The following is a 19,535-nucleotide window of genomic DNA, read 5'->3' as shown; positions in this document are numbered from 1 at the left end:
TTTCCAGACTTAGTGAAAACTGGCACATGCTGAAACATATCTCAAGTAGGCATGTTACCGAGCTCGATGCACTCACTACGGAGCAAGTCATGAAAACCTAAGCATACATCTATCAAGAACACACAAAATGCAAGCTAGACATGGCAAGAAGAATAGCATAGCATGCACGGATCATCTACAACATCATCGGCAAAATTGCAAACAAGTTGACAATCTGCCCAGATTCACAAAGTAGCAAAAGTAGAGCTCGATTGACTCAAGCTAGGGTGCTCCATCATTGCAAACAAAGACATGGATGGATAGAGCACTACAAGATTAATAAAACATCCTTACTGATCATCCTCAAAAGAGGCACGGATCACTAGGAAACAACATGAACATATAGCAACATGAGCTAAACAGGTCAAAGACTTAGTGGAAATGCTAAGTCCCTGAAAACAGAATTACTAAGTGCCTCACTTTGCAAGCTTGTGCTAGTCACCACACACATCACAAAAATACATGGGTTGCACCTCTGGAAAGATGACAAAACCCTTAACAAAACAAATGTAGAGCATCAGGGCATATCATGCACAGAATAATCATGGCAAAAAAGACAAATAGCTAAATGGAGTAGCAGATCTGACAATTATCTCAAGTATCCCTATTCTAACAGCATTTCGGGCATCAAGATGAACTCAAATGAAAATGATGCAATGGAATGAAATGATGTGCTCTCTGAGACAAACATTTTCATATGCTATATGCCAAAAACGGAGCTACGGATGCGGAGATATAGCATGACGAAGATGGGCACATGAACAAGGGTTTCGGGAGAAGTCAACCCTCAGATCCAGATCGGGATCCGGCGCGATTTACGAGGTTCATCGGGGGCCCTGTTCGCCGGAGTTGGGGAAGCTCGCCGGAGCTTGGTGGCCGGAGCTCGTGCTGCGGCGGCCGGCCGGAGGAGGACAGAGAGGAGGCGCGGCGAGGTGGAGGAAGCCGCGGGGCGGCGTGGGCGTCCACTGCGGCGGGGCGGCGCCGGAGGCGGAGGTCGGCGCGGTGGCGGCGGGCGGCAGGGCGCAGCGCCGGCGTCGGGGGCGAGGAGACAGGCGGCGGCGGCGCGCGTGTGGGCCGGGAGGGCCCCTCGCGGGCCGAGCGGGCCGGCAGCGGGAGGAGGCGACAAAGTGGGCGCGGCTGCCCACGTGGCAGCGCGGGATTGGCCTGGCCGGATCAGGCGGACAATGTCCGGCCCGGCGGACTTTGTCCGGCGGCGGCGGATGGGAAAGGATCTAGGGTTTCGGGAGGAAGGGGAAGGAGAAAATTCGGGGGTGACTTTAAATAGGCATAGAGGGAGCTAGCAGTGTCCAAATGAGGTGCGGTTTTCGGCCACACGATCGTGATCGAACGCTCTAGATGATGGAGAGGGTTTAGGTGGGTTTTGGGACAAATTGGATGGGTGTTGGTCTGCAACACACACAAGGCCTTCTCGGTCCCTCGGTTAACCGTTGGAGCATCAAACGAAGTCCAAATGGTACGAAACTTGACAGGCGGTCTACCGGTAGTAAACCAAGGCCGCTTGGCAAGTCTCGGTCCAATCTGTAAATGTTTAATCCCCACACACGAAAGAAAGGTAGAAACGACCACCGGAGGAGAACGAAGCGCCGGAATGCAAAACGGACAACGGGGAAAATGCTCGAATGCATGAGATGAACACATATGCAAATGCAATGCACATGATGACATGATATGAGATGCATGACAGCGATAACAACACACGGAGACAAAAACCCGAACCCGAAAAAATAAAATAACTTAAGGCCGGAAACGTCAAGAGTTGGAGTACAAATTGGGTAAGTTACATCCGGGGTGTTACAACACTCCACCACTACGAAAGGATCTCGTCCCGAGATCTAGGACTAAAAGAACGCCGGGTACTCAGAACGGAGGTGATCCTCGCGTTCCCGGGTAGCTTCACGGTCGGAATGGTGTGACCACTTGACTTTGAGGAATTTGATTGACTTATTGCGAGTCTTGCGTTCAGTCTCTTCAAGAATAGCAACTGGGTGCTCACGATAAGAGAGATCTTCTTGGAGCTCAATGTCCTCAAAGTTGACAGTGCGGTCCGGAGTCTTGAAGCACTTTCAGAGCTGAGAGACATGGAACACATCATGAACATTTGCAAAATTTGAAGGAAGATCGAGTTGATAGGCGAGATCGCCTCTCTTGCTGATAATCTTGAAAGGTCCCACGTATCTGGGGGCAAGCTTCCCTTTGATACCGAAGCGGGGAGTACCTTTCATAGGAGAGACACAGAGGTAAACATGATCTCCGATCTCGAAGGCAAATCACGGTGCTCACTATCATAGTAGCTCTTCTGACGGGATTGGGCTGCTTTGAGGTTATCTCGAATGACTTTGCACATCTCCTCTGCTTCTGTGATTAAGTCATTTCCGAGAAGCTGACGTTCACCGGTTTCAGACCAGTTGAGAGGGGTATGACACTTCCTGCCATACAGAATTTCAAATGGGGCCTTGCCCGAACTTGCTTGAAAACTGTTGTTGTAGGAGAATTTAGCATATGGAAGACAATCCTCCCACTTCATGCCGAAGGAGATCACACAAGCCCTGAGCATATCTTCAAGAATCTGATTGACACGCTCGACTTGGCCGCTAGTTTGAGGATGGAAAGCTGTGCTGAAGCGGATGTTGGTGCCCATGGCCTTCTCAAAAGAATCCCAAAACTTGGAGGTAAAGATGCTGCCATGGTCTGAAGAGATCGCTTGTGGAATACCGTGCAGAGAGACAACTCGAGAGGTATAGAGTTCCGCCAATTGAGCTGCAGTGATTGACTCTTTGATAGGCAGAAAGTGAGCCACTTCAGTGAGTTTGTCGATGACAACGAATATAGCATCATTGCCACGCTTGGACTTAGGAAACCCATTCACGAAGTCCATTTCGATGTGGTCAAACTTCCATTCTGGAATGGCAAGAGGTTGGAGGAGACCAGCTGGCCTTTGGTGTTCTGCCTTCACTCTTCTGCAGACATCACATTCATTCACGAATTGAGCAATCTCTCGCTTCATTCGAGTCCACCAATAAGCCTGCTTGAGGTCCTGATACATCTTCGTGCTCGCATGGTGGATGGAGAGGAGAGAATTGTGAGCCTCGTTCATGATCACTTTACGAAGTTCACCTTTGGGCACAATAATACGATCCTCGAAGAAGAGAGTATCCTTGTCATCAAGGCGGTAGCACTTGTACTTGGGTTTACTCTTGGCAATCCCAATCTTCACCTTTTTCACCATAGCATCAAGAAGCTGAGCTTGGCGAATCTGGTCTTCCAAGGTAGGAGAGACTTGAAGGTTGGCGAGGAAACCTTGAGGAACAAATTGCAGATTAAGTTTGCGGAAAGCTTCACAAAGCTCGGGTTGATAAGGCTTGAGAATAAGACTGTTGCAATAAGGCTTCCTGCTCAATGCGTCGGCAATCACATTGGCCTTGCCTGGAGTATACTCGATACTCGGATTATACTCTTGAATCATTTTGACCCATCGAGTTTGCCTAAGGTTGAGATTAGGCTGAGTAAAGATGTACCTGAGACTCTTGTGATCAGTGAAAATGTCCACTTTTCTTCCCAATAAGAGATGTCTCCAAGTCAAAAGAGCATGCACAACTGCCACCAACTCAAGATCATGAGTGGGGTAGTTCTTCTCATTGGGCTTCAACTGGCGAGAGGTATAAGCAACAGCTTTCTTCTCTTGCATCAACACTGCGCCAAGACCTTGGAGAGAGGCATCACAAAAGACCTCGTACGGTTTGGATTCATCAGGCGGAGTCAGAACTGGAGCAGTGATCAATTTCTCTTTCAAAGTGTTGAAAGCAATGTCACACTCCGGAGACCAAACGTACTTGACGTGCTTCTGGAGAAGATTTGAGAGAGGCTTCGCGATCATGGAAAAGTTTTCAACGAATCTTCGGCAATAGCTAGCGAGACCGAGGAAGCTGCGGAGTTGCTTCACGTTCTGAGGAGGTTCCCAATTCACAATTGCAGACACCTTCTCAGGATTCACCGCAATGCCCTTGGCAGAGATGATATGACCAAGATAAAGAACCTCATCAAGCCAAAATTCGCACTTGGAGAACTTGGCGTAGAACTGATGTTCTCTGAGCTTGTCGAGCACCAAACGCAAGTGCTTGGCATGATCTTCCTTGTTCTTCGAGAAAACCAGAATGTCGTTGAGATAGACCAAAACGAAGTCATTGGTGTAGGCGTTGAAGATGAAGTTCATCATGCGAGAGAACATCGGAGGAGTGTTGACGAGGCCAAAAGACATGACAATGTATTCATATGACCCATAGCTTATCCTGAAGGTCGTCTTGGGAATATCTTGCTCACGGATTCGAATCTGATGATAACCCATACGGAGATCAAGCTTGGAGAATACTTGGGAACCTTTGAGTTGTTCGAACAGCTCGTTGATGTTGGGAAGTGGGTATTTGTTCTTGATGGTCTTCTTGTTCAATGGACGGTAATCAACACAAAGTCGGTCCGTTCCATCCTTCTTCTTCACAAAAAGAACACCACAACCCCACGGAGAAGAACTAGGTCGGATGAGACCCATTCTTTCTTGAATATCGAGTTGCTTCTTCAGCTCCTTCAACTCTTCAGGTCCGAGCTTGTAAGGACGCTTGCACACAGGTTCCGTACCGGGCTCAAGATCAATGACGAATTCAACTGGCCGGTGCGGAGGCATTCCTGGAAGCTCTTCTGGGAAGACGTCTTGATATTCGCAAACAACTGGAATTTGCGAGATAGCATCCAGTTCACCCTTCTCATTGAGAGAAAACAGACGGATGGTATCATCACGAGCGGCAAAGACAATTACATCCTCAGACGAATGAGTCAATTGAATCTGTCTGGCTGCACAGTCAAGATGTGCCTTGTGCTTAGAAAGCCAATCCATTCCGAGAATAAGATCAATATCCGAGTCACCCAGAACAATAGGAGAAGCTAGAAATTTGTAGTCGCCCAACGTGATAGTAACCTCCGGAACGCAGATATTAGCTGTCATCAGCTTGCCCGGTGACACGATTTGCAAGGAACTTTGCAGATACTGATAATCGCACTCATACTTAGATGCAAAAGGTTTGGAAATGAAACAATGCGATGCACCAGTGTCAAAAAGAACTCTTGCAGGAATATCGTTAACAGGAAGGTTACCCATGATGACATCTAATGAATCCTCTGCCTGGGCTGCATTCACCATATTAACCTTGGCGTACTTGGGGTTATGATTGCCCACAGCTGTACTTGCCGATCTCACAGGAGGAGGAGGAGGAAGATGCCTCTGGTTGAGACACTTGTTGGCATAGTGACCCTTCTGTTGGCACTTGTTGCACGTGACCTCTGAAAGCGGACGGTGGTACCGAGCACTTAATCTTGGAGCTTGAGACGAAGTCTTGTTCTGAAAACCAGGGTTGGGTGGGTGGGAAGATCCACTGCCACCTTTGCTCTTCTGATACGACTGACGGAACGGAGGAGGAGGAAGCCAATACTTCTGCTGCTTGGCCACTTGAGTAGAGGAAGAAGGAGTAGCATCTCTGACTCGCTTCTTGGAAGCATCACACCTCAGTTGAGCGGCCTCTTGCTTCAGTGCCATGTTGTAGAACTCATCGTACCTCAAGGGCTCAAAGAGAACAAGAGCTAGCTGAATTTCTTCTTTGAGACCACCCCTGAACTGGTATATCATGCTCTTCTCATCTGGAACGTCCTGCTTGGCAAAGCGGGCGAGCTTCTGGAACAACTTGTTGTAGTCATAGACAGACAAAGAGCCTTGCTTCAGGTTGCGAAATTCCTCACGCTTGCTTTCAACCACGCTCTGAGGGATATGGTGAGCTCTGAAATCTTGACGGAATTCATCCCAAGTGATCACACGTCCACCTCTGGAATCCTTGTACTGCTGGAACCATTCTGCAGCTTGATCTTTGAGTTGGAAGGAAGCGAACTTGACGAAATCCTCAGGCCTGACATTATTGCACTCGAAATGCTTGCACGGATCCATGAGCCAATCGTCAGCATCGGTTGCCTCAACACAATTGCTGAAAGTCTTTGGCCCATTAGCAAGGAACTGGTTGAGTGTAGCAAAGTGATTCTGATTGTTGCCTTGATTCCCTTGGTTGCCTTGATTGCGCTCTTGGAGAATTTGCATGATCAACGGTGTGTTTGCATTGGTTGCGGCCATCACAGCTTGCCATGCCTCCGGAGGAGGTGGAGGTGGTGGCGGATCTTGATTCTAATTCTGATTGGTGCTCTTAGCGGGAGCCATCCTGAAGAGGTTGACCACCTTTAGCACATAGACAGATAAAATGAAGTTGAATCCAACGGAATGAAAATTGCAACATAAAGTCTTCACATCCGAACAAAATGAACAAATGCATTCCTATTGAAATGGTCACATATCCATAAATTGAGAAGCCACGTAGAATTAAGGTAGAGAAATAAATCAACAAGGTACGCATCAAGAATGAATAATCGGTAAGAAATCCCAATCTCAAACCAAATATCCGTGGAAGAAGAACTAGAGCTACGAGAATTCCCACCTATGAAACTCCCCAACCTTTCTGGTTATGCAATCAGGTGTTGGGGATACAGGGGAAGCATAATATCTCACCCAAAACTAGCAAATCCTACATCCAGCTGTATCCATCCTTCAACACATAACCGAGAAAACTTCGGAAACCATCTACCTCAACCTTCGAAAAGCATCCGTTATACAAGTTATGGCGATACTCCCGAACTCCCGCCCCAGTACTGGGTGGTGTCGGTGGCCTTCGAAAGACAATACAATCCTTTCTCCATAGGATGATACGATGTATGGCCTCTCCCAATGTGTGCTCGTCGTCACCTCCAGGAATGTCAAGCTGTAGCCCCGAATATGGGTCCACCACCTCATCAACCAAGACACGAGCATAGCCCGCTGGAATCGAGTTGCAATGGAAGGCTGCCTCGGGGGGATTTGTAAAAGCAACGGCGTCCGCCACCTTCATGGATATGTTCTTCATTTTGAAGTGCAGCTCGCAGTTAGTGTTCTCCATGATGTCATCCATGGGGTATCTATCCAGCATTGCGTCGCCCGGGGCAGAACCCATGCTGCTTCTCGGCATGGATGGGGCGGTGCTATCCAATGCTGGATCATCCGCTTGCTGCTGCAGCTGCTGAGACCCCCTTTGCTGGCTAAGTGAGTCGACCTACTGCTGCTGCTGCTGGAATTTGAGTGCCAAGTCCGCGTGCCTTGCTTCTAGGCCTTGAAGGCGTTCATAGTCCAGCTTCCTCTGCTCCTCCTCCATCTTCCTCTTCTTCTCCTCCGCAATCTTCTTTCACGCACGGGTTTTGTAGTCGGTGTTCCAGTCCGAAAACCCCTCATACCACAGAATAGCGCCCTTGCCTCGTGTTCTTCCCGGGTGTTCATGATTTCCCAGGGCACGCGTAAGCTAGTCGTTCTCTCTGTTGGGCTGGAACACCCCCGATCGAGCCTCTTCTATTGCAACAAGTAGATTATCGTCGGCTCCGTTCAGACATGCCTTCGTCGTAACTTTGCCTGTGTTCGGGTCCAACTCCCCCCCATATGCGCATAGAACCAAGTCCTGCACCTGGGGGGCCAGCTCCTAGTAACCGGAGTGACACCTGCATCCTCCTTCTCTTTCTCAGACTTATCCCACTTAGGCATTGCCACCGCATGGCCACCTGGCCCCAGCTTATGGAACTTATCCTTTTTTCGGCATTCTTCTTATTTATTCTCGACCGTTCCTTAGCTAATTCCGAATCCTTGAATTTCACGAAATCGTCCCAATGAGCACTTTGCTTCTCTAGTGTTCCCTCAAATACTGGAGTCTTCCTTCCTCCCTTGACGTACTTGTCACATACACGATTCTTGTGGTTGTTGAATGCAACCGCCATCTTCCTAAGAGCAGTGTCCTTGACTTTCTCCACATTTTCATCTGTGAAATGATCTGGTAGGGTGAAATGTTCCATGAGAGTTTCCCAAAGCAGACCTTTTTGTCTGTCGTTGACAAAAGTAACATCTGGACGTGGCTTTGCTGGCTCTCTCCATGCTTGAAGGGAGATCGGGAGTTGGTCCTTCACAAGAACTCCGCACTGACGAATGAACTTGTCTGCAATCTTCTTAGGCGCTAATGGTTCGCCATTAGGTTTGATGGCCTCGATATTGTACTTTACGCCCTCCTTCAAATTTTTGTTCGGGCCTCGTTTCCTGTTGCCTGAAGATTTGCTCGATCCGGATGGCTGAAAGAAGAAAGATTGATTCATTAATATATCTTCAAGTCATTTAAAACATGTGATGATCACCAGATGCCTGCTTATATAAATATATATACCTCGCCGGTCTTTGTTGTTTCAAGATCAACATTTTCTTCGTCATCATCATAATCATAGTTCATGACTTCATCAATTCGGTCATCGTGATCGAATATCATATCACCCTCCCCGGTGTTGTTTAGAAATTCGGAGCCATCATAATCTTCTTCATTCTGATCATCATCTGGCCCGCGAGGATGGCGTATGATATCGAACAGGGCCTGTTCTCCCTCTCTGCCGGTATTGTCCGCCATGGCTTTTATTTAACTAATCCAAAATAAATATAAAACAATTTAATATTCATTACAATGCATGGATGCAATCAATTAATAAGGAAAAACTGAATCAATCATAGCACATAATAAGCATCATCGAATATAATCTCGAAAACATCATCTCGAATAATAGATATAATCTCGAATACATTGTCTCGGATAATATATATAATCTCGAATAAATCATCTCGAATATTATATATCGAATACATCACTAGCTAGCTAGCTATCTAGCAGCTAATAAAGATCAAATACTAAAGAGTAATCTAGGCCACTCGCAGTTCCTGAGGCGCGGGCGGTGGACAACCAAAGTGAAGGAACCATCACTGGATCATAGCTCGGGTGATCTCCCCAAAGAACCTGCCAGGTATTGGAGAACCTGACGTCCATAGCAACCATGTAGCGATGGACGTGCTCGTCCTCCTCCCTGACACGGCGACGTACCACCTCTGGCAGGGCCGGCTCCCTCCGCACTGAAAGTGGCCCACGCGAACGCCACCAAAGGAGATGAGGGTCGACGACGGGACCCGGAGCCGGGTTCTTCGCCAAGCGTCGCGCCCCTGAAGGTAGCACCTCCCAGTGCCAGCCCGGCGGGGCCCAGTCCCGGACATGGGTCCTCTGAAGCAGGACGTCGTCGCGAACGGGGCGACGGCGAGGATGCGGGCCGGGCATCGTCGACAACAAATACTATATGCCGCAAAAGTAAAGTAACATTTTTAAATGATGGATTGTGATTCATATATGCAAATTCTAAATTTTATAACTAAAAATATAAGAAACTAAAAAAACATTGATCATCGTCTAACAATTTGAAATTAATCTAATTCATCTAGCTAAAACTAACATTTCCAAAATTTCTAACATTTCTATATAACTAACATTTCTATAACATTTGTATAAAAAACAGAAAAAATCTTTGACATTATATATATTATAAATAACATTTCTATATACTATTTGATATTAATCTAATCTAATTAATTAATTCATCTAAAACTTTGTATGAAAAACAGAAAAACAGAAAAAATTAAAAACTAAAAACAGAACAATTGTGTGTGTGCGCGCGTGTAGTGTGTGTGTATGTGTGTGTGTGTGCGCGCGCGCGTGTGTGTGTGCGCTACGGCCGGCGCCGGCGCGCGGTGGCTTTGATCGATTGGAGGGAGGAGAGGGGCCGGGGGAGGGGCTCACAGCGCGGGGGCGAGGTCGAGGCGACGGCGACGACGAGGCGACGACGACGGCGAGGCGAGGTCGATCCAAGGCGACGGCGGCGAGGCGAGTGGACGGCGACGGGCCGGTGCGACGACCGGGACAGGCCGGCGACGGGGGCGCCGCGGAGTCGACGGGGACGACGCGACGAGGACGGGGGCGTCGCGGAGTCGATGGGGACAGCGCGACAGGGGCGGCGACGGCGCGGGACGGGGCGGAGGCAGAGAGAAGTGGGAGATGAGAAACTGAAATTTTTTGAAGTGTTTTAATATATAGGGGACACCTTTAGTACCGGTTCGTGCCACCAACCGGTACTAAAAGTCTGTTTTGGCCAGGCCAAGCGGCGGGAAGCGCACCCCTTTAGTACCGGTTGGTGGCACCAACCGGTACTAAAGGGGGGTCTTTAGTACCGGTTGGTGCCACCAACCGGTACTAAAGGTGGTGCGAGGCGCAGGTGCGGTGCGGCAAGTTTAGTCCCACCTCGCTAGCCGAGGGGCTCCCGCACCGGTTTATAAGCCTCGGTGCGGTAGCTCTCTCGAGCTCCTCTCTTAAGCAGGCCTTCCTCTCGAGCTCCTCTCTTAATATTGGGCTAGCGGGCCTGCATCCTGGCCCAATTACAATTTGGGTTTCTAGTCATATGCAGCCCTCTGTGGCCCAGTAGGTGGGCTTTTTTCATTTAGTTTTTTCTTTTCTGCTTTATTTATTTTGTTTCATTTATTTTTAGTTGTTTTTTGCTGTATTTAGAGTTTCTTTGTGAATATTTTTGCTTTAGGTACAAAAATTAGAAACTTTCTATTAGTGCCGGTAGTTTTCAAATTTGAATAGTTTAAATTTTGAATTATTTGAAATTTGTGTGAATCACTAGTTTATGAATAACTTAACTTTGAAAATACATTTTTCAGTGATTCTTTTTTATTATGTTTAATATTAGTGTGTTTTATCATTATATTCAATTTTGCTGAAAAAATCAGTAAAGGCATGAAAGAATTTGTTTGCACATAAAATTTCTTCGCATTTCAAATGCCAAAACACATAACTACCCTAACTATTACAAAGATTCCCTCCTGGGTGTGAAACACAGAAGAAAGTGATGATAGTGAAGCCGATCACATCCCAGATCTTTGGGTGTGAAACTTTTTCTTCGCGTGTGTCCCTTTGCGCCGTAACCATGGAAAATATTCATCATTTAACGGGATTCTCGGGTCAATATTCACTGTGAATGGAGCAATTTCATCAAACTTTTCATAATCTCCTGACATGTCTGTCTTGTCATCCACTCCCACGATGTTTCTCTTCCCAGAAAGAACTATGTGCCGCTTTGGCTCATCGTATGATGCATTCGCTTCCTTATCTTTTCTTTTTCTCGGCTTGGTAGACATGTCCTTCACATAGAAAACCTGTGCCACATCATTGGCTAGGACGAATGGTTCGTTTGCATATGCAAGATTGTTGAGATCCACTGTTGTCATTCCATACTGCGGATCTTCCGTTACCCCGCCTCGTGTCATATTGACCCATTTGCACCGAAACAAAGGGACCTTCAAACCACGTCGATAGTCAAGTTCCCATATGTCCTGTATATAACCATAATATGTTTCCTTTCCCGTCTTGGTTTCTGCATCAAAGCGGACACCACTATTTTGGTTGGTGCTCTTCTTATCTTGGGCGATCGTGTAAAATGTATTACCATTTATCTCGTACCCTTTGAAAGTCATTATATTCGAAGATGGTAACTGGGACAGCAAGTACAGGTCATCTTCAATAGAGGCGTCATGCATGGTACGTGTCTGCAACCAGCTGGCGAAACTCCTGGTTTGTTCACGTGTAATCCAGTCATCAGACCGCTCCGGGTGTTTGGAGCGTAGCAAATTCTTGTGTTCATCCATATACGGAGCCACCAAGGCGGAATTCTATAGAACTGTGTAGTGTGCTTCAGTGAGAGAATGTCCGTCCATACATATTATTTGTTCCCCTCCTAGCGTGCCTTTTCCATCCAGTCTGCCCTTATGCCGCGATTCAGGAACACCAATCGGCTTAAGGTCAGGAATAAAGTCAATACAAAACTCAATGACCTCCTCATTTTCATGGCCCTTGGAGATGCTTCCTTCTGTCCTAGCACGGTTATGAACATATTTCTTTAAGACTCCCATGAACCTCTCAAAAGGGAACATATTGTGTAGAAATACAGGACCCAAAACGTTAGTCTCTTCGCATAGGTGAACTAGGACGTGCGTCATGATGTTGAAGAAGGATGGTGGGAACACCAACTCGAAATTGACAAGACATTGCACCAAATCATTCTCTAACCTTGGTATGATTTCTGGATCGATTACCTTCTGAGAGATTGCATTGAGAAATGCACATAGCTTCACAATGGCTAATCGAACGTTTTCCGGTAGAAGCCCCCTCAATGCAACTGGAAGCAGTTGCGTCATAATCATGTGGCAGTCATGAGACTTTAGGTTCTGAAACTTTTTCTCTGCCATGTTTATTATTCCCTTTATATTCGATGAGAAGCCAGACAGTACCTTAATACTGAGCAGGCATTCAAAGAAGATTTCCTTCTCTTCTTTGGTAAGAGCGTAGCTTGCATGACCCTGATGTATGCCGTCTTTTCCGTGCATACGTTGCTGGTCCTCCCGTGCCTCAGGTGTATCTTTTGTCTTCCCATACACGCCCAAGAAGCCAAGCAGGGTCACACAAAGATTCTTCGTCACGTGCATCACGTCGATTGCGGAGCGGACCTCTAGGTCTTTACAATAGGGCAGGTCCCAAAATATAGATTTCTTCTTCCACATGGGTGCACGTCCGTTAGCGTCATTCGGAACTGGTTGTCCACCAGGACCCTTTCCAAAGACCACCTTCAAATCCTTGACCATATCATGTACATCAGCTCCAGTATGGTGGCGAGGCTTCGTCCGGTGATCCGCCTCACCTTTGAAATGCTTGCCTTTCTTTCTTACAGGATGCCTGCTCGGAAGAAATCGACGATGTCCCACGTACACATTCTTCTTACAATTAGCCAAATATATATTGTCGGTATCGTCCAAACAGTGTGTGCATGTGCGGTATCCCTTGTTTGTTTGTCCTGAAAGGTTACTGAGAGCAGGCCAATCATTGATGGTCACTAACAGCAACGCCTTTAGGTCAAATTCTTCCCCCATGTGCTCATCCCACGCACGTACACCTGCTCCATTCCACAGTTGTAAGAGTTCTTCAACTAATGGCCTTAGGTACACATCAATGTCGTTGCCGGGTTGCTTAGGGCCTTGGATGAGCACTGGCATTATAATGAACTTCCGCTTCATGCACAACCAAGGAGGAAGGTTATACAAACATAGAGTCGCAGGCCAGGTGCTATGGTTGTTGCTCTGCTCCCCAAAAGGATTAATGCCATCTGCGCTTAGACCAAACCATACATTCCTTGCGTCATCTGCAAACTCCTTCCCGTACTTTCTTTCGATTTTTCTCCACTGCGACCCGTCAGCGGGTACTCTCAACTTTCCGTCTTTCTTACGGTCTTCTCTGTGCCATTGCATCGCCTTGGCATGCTCTTTGTTTTGGAACAAATGTTTCAACCGTGGTATTATAGGAGCATACCACATCACCTTGGCAAGAATCTTCTTCCTGGGGCGCTCGCCCTCGACATCACCAGGGTCATCCCGGCTGATCTTATAGCGCAATGCACCGCATACCAGGCAAGCGTTCAAATCCTCGTACTCACCGCGGTAGAAGATGCAATCATTAGGGCATGCATGTATCATCTGCACCTCTAACCCTAGAGGGCAGACAGCCTTCTTTGCTTCGTACGTACTCTCAGGCAATTCGTTGTCCTTTGAAAGCATATTCTTTATCATTACCAGCAACTTTCCAAATCCCTTGTCAGATACACCATTCTCTGCCTTCCATTGTAGCAATTCCAGTGTGGTGCCCAGTTTTTTCTTGTCACCTACGCAATTCGGGTACAACAATTTTTTGTGATCCTCTAACATGCGCTACAACTTCTTCTTCTTCTCCAAATCACTTGCGCAGTTTCTCTTTGCATCGGCAATGGCCCGACCTAGATTATCAACGGGCTCATCTGATGCCTCTTCTTCAGCTTCTTCCCGCATTGCCGGCTCAGCTTCTTCCCGCATTACCGGCTCACCTTCTTCCCCCATTGTTGTATCATCGTATTCTGGGAACCCATGGCCAGGATAGCTGTCGTCGTCCTCTTCTTCTTCATTGTCTTCCATCATAACCCCTCTTTCTCCGTGCTTGGTCCAAACATTATAGTGGGGCATGAAACCGGACTCAAACAGGTGGACGTGAATGGTTCTTGACGTAGAGTAATTGTGACCATTCTTACAGCCAGCACATGGACAAGGCATAAAACCATCCGCTTGCTTGTTTGCCTCAGCCGCAAGCAGAAAAGTATGCACGCCATTAATGAACTCGGGAGAGCATCGGTCATCGTACATCCATTGCCGGCTCATCTTCAATACACAGCACCGAAAACACCAAATTAATACAATACATAAAGTTCATACATAAAGTTTATACAACACTTAAATGCAACAAACAAATAACTCTCTAGCTAAAGCATTTAAATGCAACAACAAATGCGATCAAGATCGCAACTAAGGTAACAATTGATCCAATAGCATAATGATACCAAGCCTCACTATCAATGGCATATTTTCTAATCTTTCTAATCTTCAAGCGCATTTTCTCCATCTTGATCTTGTGATCATCGACGACATCGGCAACATGCAACTCCAATTCCATCTTCTCCCCCTCAATTCTTTTCAATTTTTCTTTCAAATACTCGTTTTCTCTTTCAACTAAATTTAACCTCTCGACAATAGGGTCGGTTGGAATTTCCGGTTCACATACCTCCTAGATAAAAATATCTATGTCAACTTGATGGGCATAATTTGTCATAAACAAGAAATGCAACAAATAGTTTTAAAAGAGAATATACCACATTCGAATCATAACAAAGACGAGGGCCGACGGGGACGGATATCAAAACCATGGCACTATGTATAACAAACAACGTACGAGTAAGATAATTATACGAGTAACTATATATCCAAATCACACAAACATCAATTTTTTATATAAAATTTCATGAACAAGAGGCTCACCACAAGGCGATGCCGGTGACGGGACGGTGCTGGCGATCGACGGTGGTTACGACGGAGATTTAGAAGGCACTAAGTAAACCACACCTACATATGCAAACTAAGTGTTATTTTGACCTCAACTTGCATATAAATCAAATACTATCACATATAATTCCTCCCAAATTACTAAAACCCACAATTAATCACTATATAAACCAATGCAAGAGCTAATCTAGCAATGAGAGATGAAAGGACAAAGTTGCTAACCTTTGTGATTATTTGAATGGATGGGGGCCTGCAAATCTTGACAAATTTGGGGCAAATTTTGTGATGAACTCGAGAGGAAGAAGGAAAGAACAGAGGAGAGGGAGAGGGGAAAGGAGGGAGAACAGAGTGCTGATGGACGAAGGGTTTATATAGGACGACCTTTAGTACCGGTTCGTGTCACGAACCAGTAATAAAGGTGTTGGAGGGGCCCCACTCTGACAACATCCTGCTACCACTTTCATTAGTACCGGTTCGTGGCACGAACCGGTACTAAAGAGCTCCTCCCGCCTAGCCGTTGGAACCGGCACTAATGGACACATTAGTGCCGGTTCTGTTACAAACCGGGATTAATGTGTCTCACATTTGACCATTTTTCTACTAGTGTGAATTATGTGCTTGCTGGAAGGCTGACTAACCTGAATGTTGTCCGGTGCATAGGGAGTGTGTGCTGGACTGCTGGGGCAATAACATGTGATCCAACTTCCTCGGCTTGCGAACTGCCGGCTGGAAGATGGTGTGGATGATGAACAGTTGTGCAATCCCTCTGCCTTGCGCTGACAGCCGTGTCAGCCCAGCGATGGAAATTGCACCATGAAGGAGAACAACATGAATCCACATTCGCCTGCCGAAGACGAAGCGCTCGGAGACAGTGATTGTTTCTGGTGTCCAGCATGGGCTCCGTGATAGCCACCTCTTTGTTTTGGATGGGTGTCATGTGTAGGAACCAATGAACAACATGTGTGGGAGCTCGGTGTTCGGTTCCATTAATTACATTGGAGGTGTGTGGAATTTCTGAAACCTGAACCTTACCCTAATTGCTGCGATGGTGATGTCTGAGTTCAGTTCACAATGATTGTAGTAAGCATGCTTGCTGCTGTTTTCATGATAAGTGGAACGAAATCACGAAAGATGGTGCGAAGGCCATTCGAGTTAATTATGTTCGCCCTCGTCACTGCTCAGGTATACTTGGCTGCTGCTTTTCTTTTTCTCGTGCTGCTTCCTCGCGGATACTCTATTGTTCAACCTATCTGCTACTCCTTTCTAGCTTTTTAATTAATCCCAAGTGGTTAAATTAAAGAATCTGCCGAATTATTTTTCAGTTCCACCTTCGCTTAAGCCTTTGTTCGTTTGTTTGACAAGTTGGTTCCAAGATAGCTCTGGCAATTCTAGTTAACTCATCTGGCTAATTTTTTGCGACATATATCACCAACAGAGGCATTGCTTGACATGTCTAGTACATGATGTGAAACGAATCTCCCAAGCGATTCAGGAATGTCACCATCAAAATGAATTTATTTGACACCGGCCTTTGCTGCTGATCTTGTCAAGGTCTTATCGAATGTCTGATAGATGTGTTTATATATCTACAATATCTAGTGGATTCGGTTTCAACCTTCTCTTGAGAGAATAGGATCATCCTTTTTTGGAGTCAAAGAAAGCAAAATGAATTGGGTGCTCTATGGAACCTATTTACCGAACCATTTGCGCCACTAGCAGATTCTCTCTTAGTTGAGGACGATCTTCCCTAAGGCTCAAAGTGCATCATTCAGTTTGGATCAACATAGTGCATTCCATTCTAAATGAGACATCGCAATATACTATTTTTTAAAAATTGGGTTCATTTAAGGTAGAAACTGATTAGAAAGATTGGTACAAATCCAAGGACAGCTGGCTAGTCTGAAGACATTTTAGTGAGAGAAAGCTTGAAAGATACAAAAACTCGCATTTCAATTTTTAGTGACTAATGGTTTCATCTGAAGTGTCGAACGCCCACCATGGTTGTTTTATTTTTTACTTAGCAGAGCAATTGCATGGTTTGTTGGAGCAATACAATACTCCCTCCGTTCTAAAATAAGTGTATTTAGTTTAGTACAACTTTGTACGGGCGGGAGTATTACCCATACATGGATCTCCTTAAATTAGTTTTAGTTTACAACAATGCATATATAAGCATGGACGTCCTCATGATCTGTTGGAGACTTGATGGACTAGCTAGATCCTGATTGAAGCATAGCCCGCATGCTGTCATGTGGTTTGCAGAGCGCTACCAAAGGAACAGCTTTATACAGGATCTTGGCAGAGGCCTGCGTCATGTCAACCTCGTCTCCGGCCACCCTGCTCCAGTCGAAGCACTGGATCAAGGTCCCCAGCACCAGCCCCATGGTTCTCAGCGCAAGGCTCTCCCCGGGGCACCGCCGTCGCCCCATCCCGAACGGCAGCATCATCATCCCCTCATGGCCCTGGCCGTCGCCATTGACGTCGAACCTCTCTGGCCTGAACTCCTCTGGGTCGTCCCACACGGACGGGTCCCGGTGGATGGCGTAGGCGTTGACGAGCAGCATGGTGCCCGCCGGGAGGTGGTAGCCATGGAGGCTGCAGTCGGCGGAGGACTCGTGCGGCGACAGCAGTGGCGCGGCGGGGTAGAGCCGCAGGGTCTCGCTGATTATGCACCGGAGGTAAGGGAGGTGGGGGAGGTCCTCCTTGCCGAGGAGGCGGGCGTGGCCGACACGCGCGCTCACCTCCTCTCGCGCCTTCCGCAGCGCGTCCGGCTGGTTGAGCAGCAGCGACATGGCCCATTCCATGGTCGCCGACGTGGTCACCGTGCCGCCGCCGAAGAGGTTCTTTACAGAGCAGAGCAGAGCAGCGTGGATATATGCATTTTGGTTGTATAAAACGTACAAGACGAAGCAGTAGGAGAGGAGTACTCACGGTGACTAGAGCGGCGATGAAAGTGTCCGTGTACTGCTGCGGATCGGACTCCTGCAGCTGGAGCATCACGCCGATCATGCTCTTTGACTCCGGCAGCAGCTCCTCGGCAGCGTGGTCCTCCTGCCGCCGCCTTTGCCTCTCTGCATCGATCAGACTGTGCATCAGCGCGTTCCTCCGGTTCACCAGCTCGGTGAGCCTCCAGCGTACGCCACCCAAGTCCAGCCAGCGCAGCGGTGCCGGCAGGTGGTCGTGCAGGTTCGCCATGCCGAGCAGCGGCACGATCTCGTCCACCACTTTCTTGAACTCGTGCGCCTCCTCGGACATGTCGGCGTCCAAGGCGGCAGCACGCGTGCCCTTGGTTCCGGCGATGGCCTCCATGAGGACGCCGTGCGAGAGCTCGAACAGATTCCTCTTCAGCTCGACCCTGGCAAAGCCACCGGCGGCAGCGCGCGCAAGGCGTCGCACCATGGCGCGGGTCTCGCCTGCGATGGCGGCATCGGACATGAGGTCGACGCGGCGCGCCGAGAGGAGGTGCACGGTGGCGATGCGGCGCATGGCGCGCCAGTGCGGACCGTAGCTCGCGGCTGACAGCCCCGTGTAGCCGAACGAGACCTCCCGCGCCGAGGGGAACCGCGGGCGGTTGGCGAAGTTGACGTCAAGCTCGGAGGAGAAGCACTCCTTGGCCAGCCGCAGCGAGGTGACGACGACGGCATCGCGGCGGCCAAGGCAGAGGGAGAGGAGGGGGCCGTGGCGCGTGGCGAGGCCGGCGAGCGTGACATGGAGCGGCTTCTCACGAAGCAGGTGGAGATGGCCCACTAGCGGGAGAGCCAAGCCTGGCCCAGGTGGCAGCCTCTTCTTGCCTCTCATCCTCCTCATCAAGAGGTAAGTAGCAGAGACCATGACCACTGTTAGCACAAGCATCAAGTTGCTCATTACCATGCTGTAGTAAGCTCCTAACTCCATCTCCAACTAAGCTCTCAGTTTAGCTCTAGCTACCTTTGGTTATAACTCCACGATCTGGCATCCTTCAGTAATGGACTTAGGTACTTGGTTGGCCTGAAAGTAAAAGGATTTCACTAGTTCAGGTCTAGTTTAATTAGGACTTTAGGAAAAAGGTAGTACAATCATTAGGTGTTGTATATATTGGATTAGGTTGGTGACTTGTAAAAAGTGTTTGATTGATCAAGTTGTTCATTGTTATATTGATGTTTGATTGATGATTATTACATAGTTTAGGACTACAGGTACTCCAGTTTATTGATATGAGTCATGTTGATGACTACTACATAGTTGTTTTTGACGAGTACTTGTGTTTGATCAATGTTTGCTTTGGCGGAGCGTGGAGAAAAAAGTGAGGGGCAAAGACATAAATCAAACTATTAATATTAGCTATTACGACCACTAACCATACTTAAATTGCAATGATGCATTGGAGACGACGGAAATACATGCAATCATGTAAGGAATGGCGTTTGCTATTCAACATACTAACCTGCCAGTCATTGTCCAATCTGGCTCATGTGAGGCGTTGTCCAGTTTAACAATGGATGGGCTAGATCGTTCTGCTTATGGTCATCTTATGGCTGAAATTAAGGAGTTGATGAAAGTTGGGGAG

At 47.5% G+C, this 19,535-nt stretch overlaps 1 protein-coding gene across 1 annotated transcript; it reads right to left on the bottom strand.

Annotated features, from left to right (window-relative positions):
- Nucleotides 1-17,018: 17,018 nt before the first annotated feature.
- On the bottom strand, nt 17,019-19,073 carry LOC125542425 (cytochrome P450 81Q32-like). The gene is made up of 2 exons (XM_048705469.1): nt 17,921-19,073; nt 17,019-17,832 (listed from the first exon to the last, which is right to left on the bottom strand). The coding sequence occupies exons 1-2, from the start codon at nt 18,881-18,883 to the stop codon at nt 17,200-17,202; spliced, it is 1,596 nt and encodes a 531-aa protein (XP_048561426.1). The 5' UTR covers nt 18,884-19,073; the 3' UTR covers nt 17,019-17,199.
- Between the last annotated feature and the right edge of the window lie 462 nt (nt 19,074-19,535).

This window comes from Triticum urartu, chromosome 3 (assembly GCF_003073215.2).
Source record: "Triticum urartu cultivar G1812 chromosome 3, Tu2.1, whole genome shotgun sequence".
In the NCBI taxonomy this organism is placed as follows: Eukaryota; Viridiplantae; Streptophyta; class Magnoliopsida; order Poales; family Poaceae; genus Triticum; species Triticum urartu.
The sequence above is the reverse complement of the archived record's forward strand: the minus strand, read 5'-3'. Positions and strand labels throughout refer to the sequence as shown.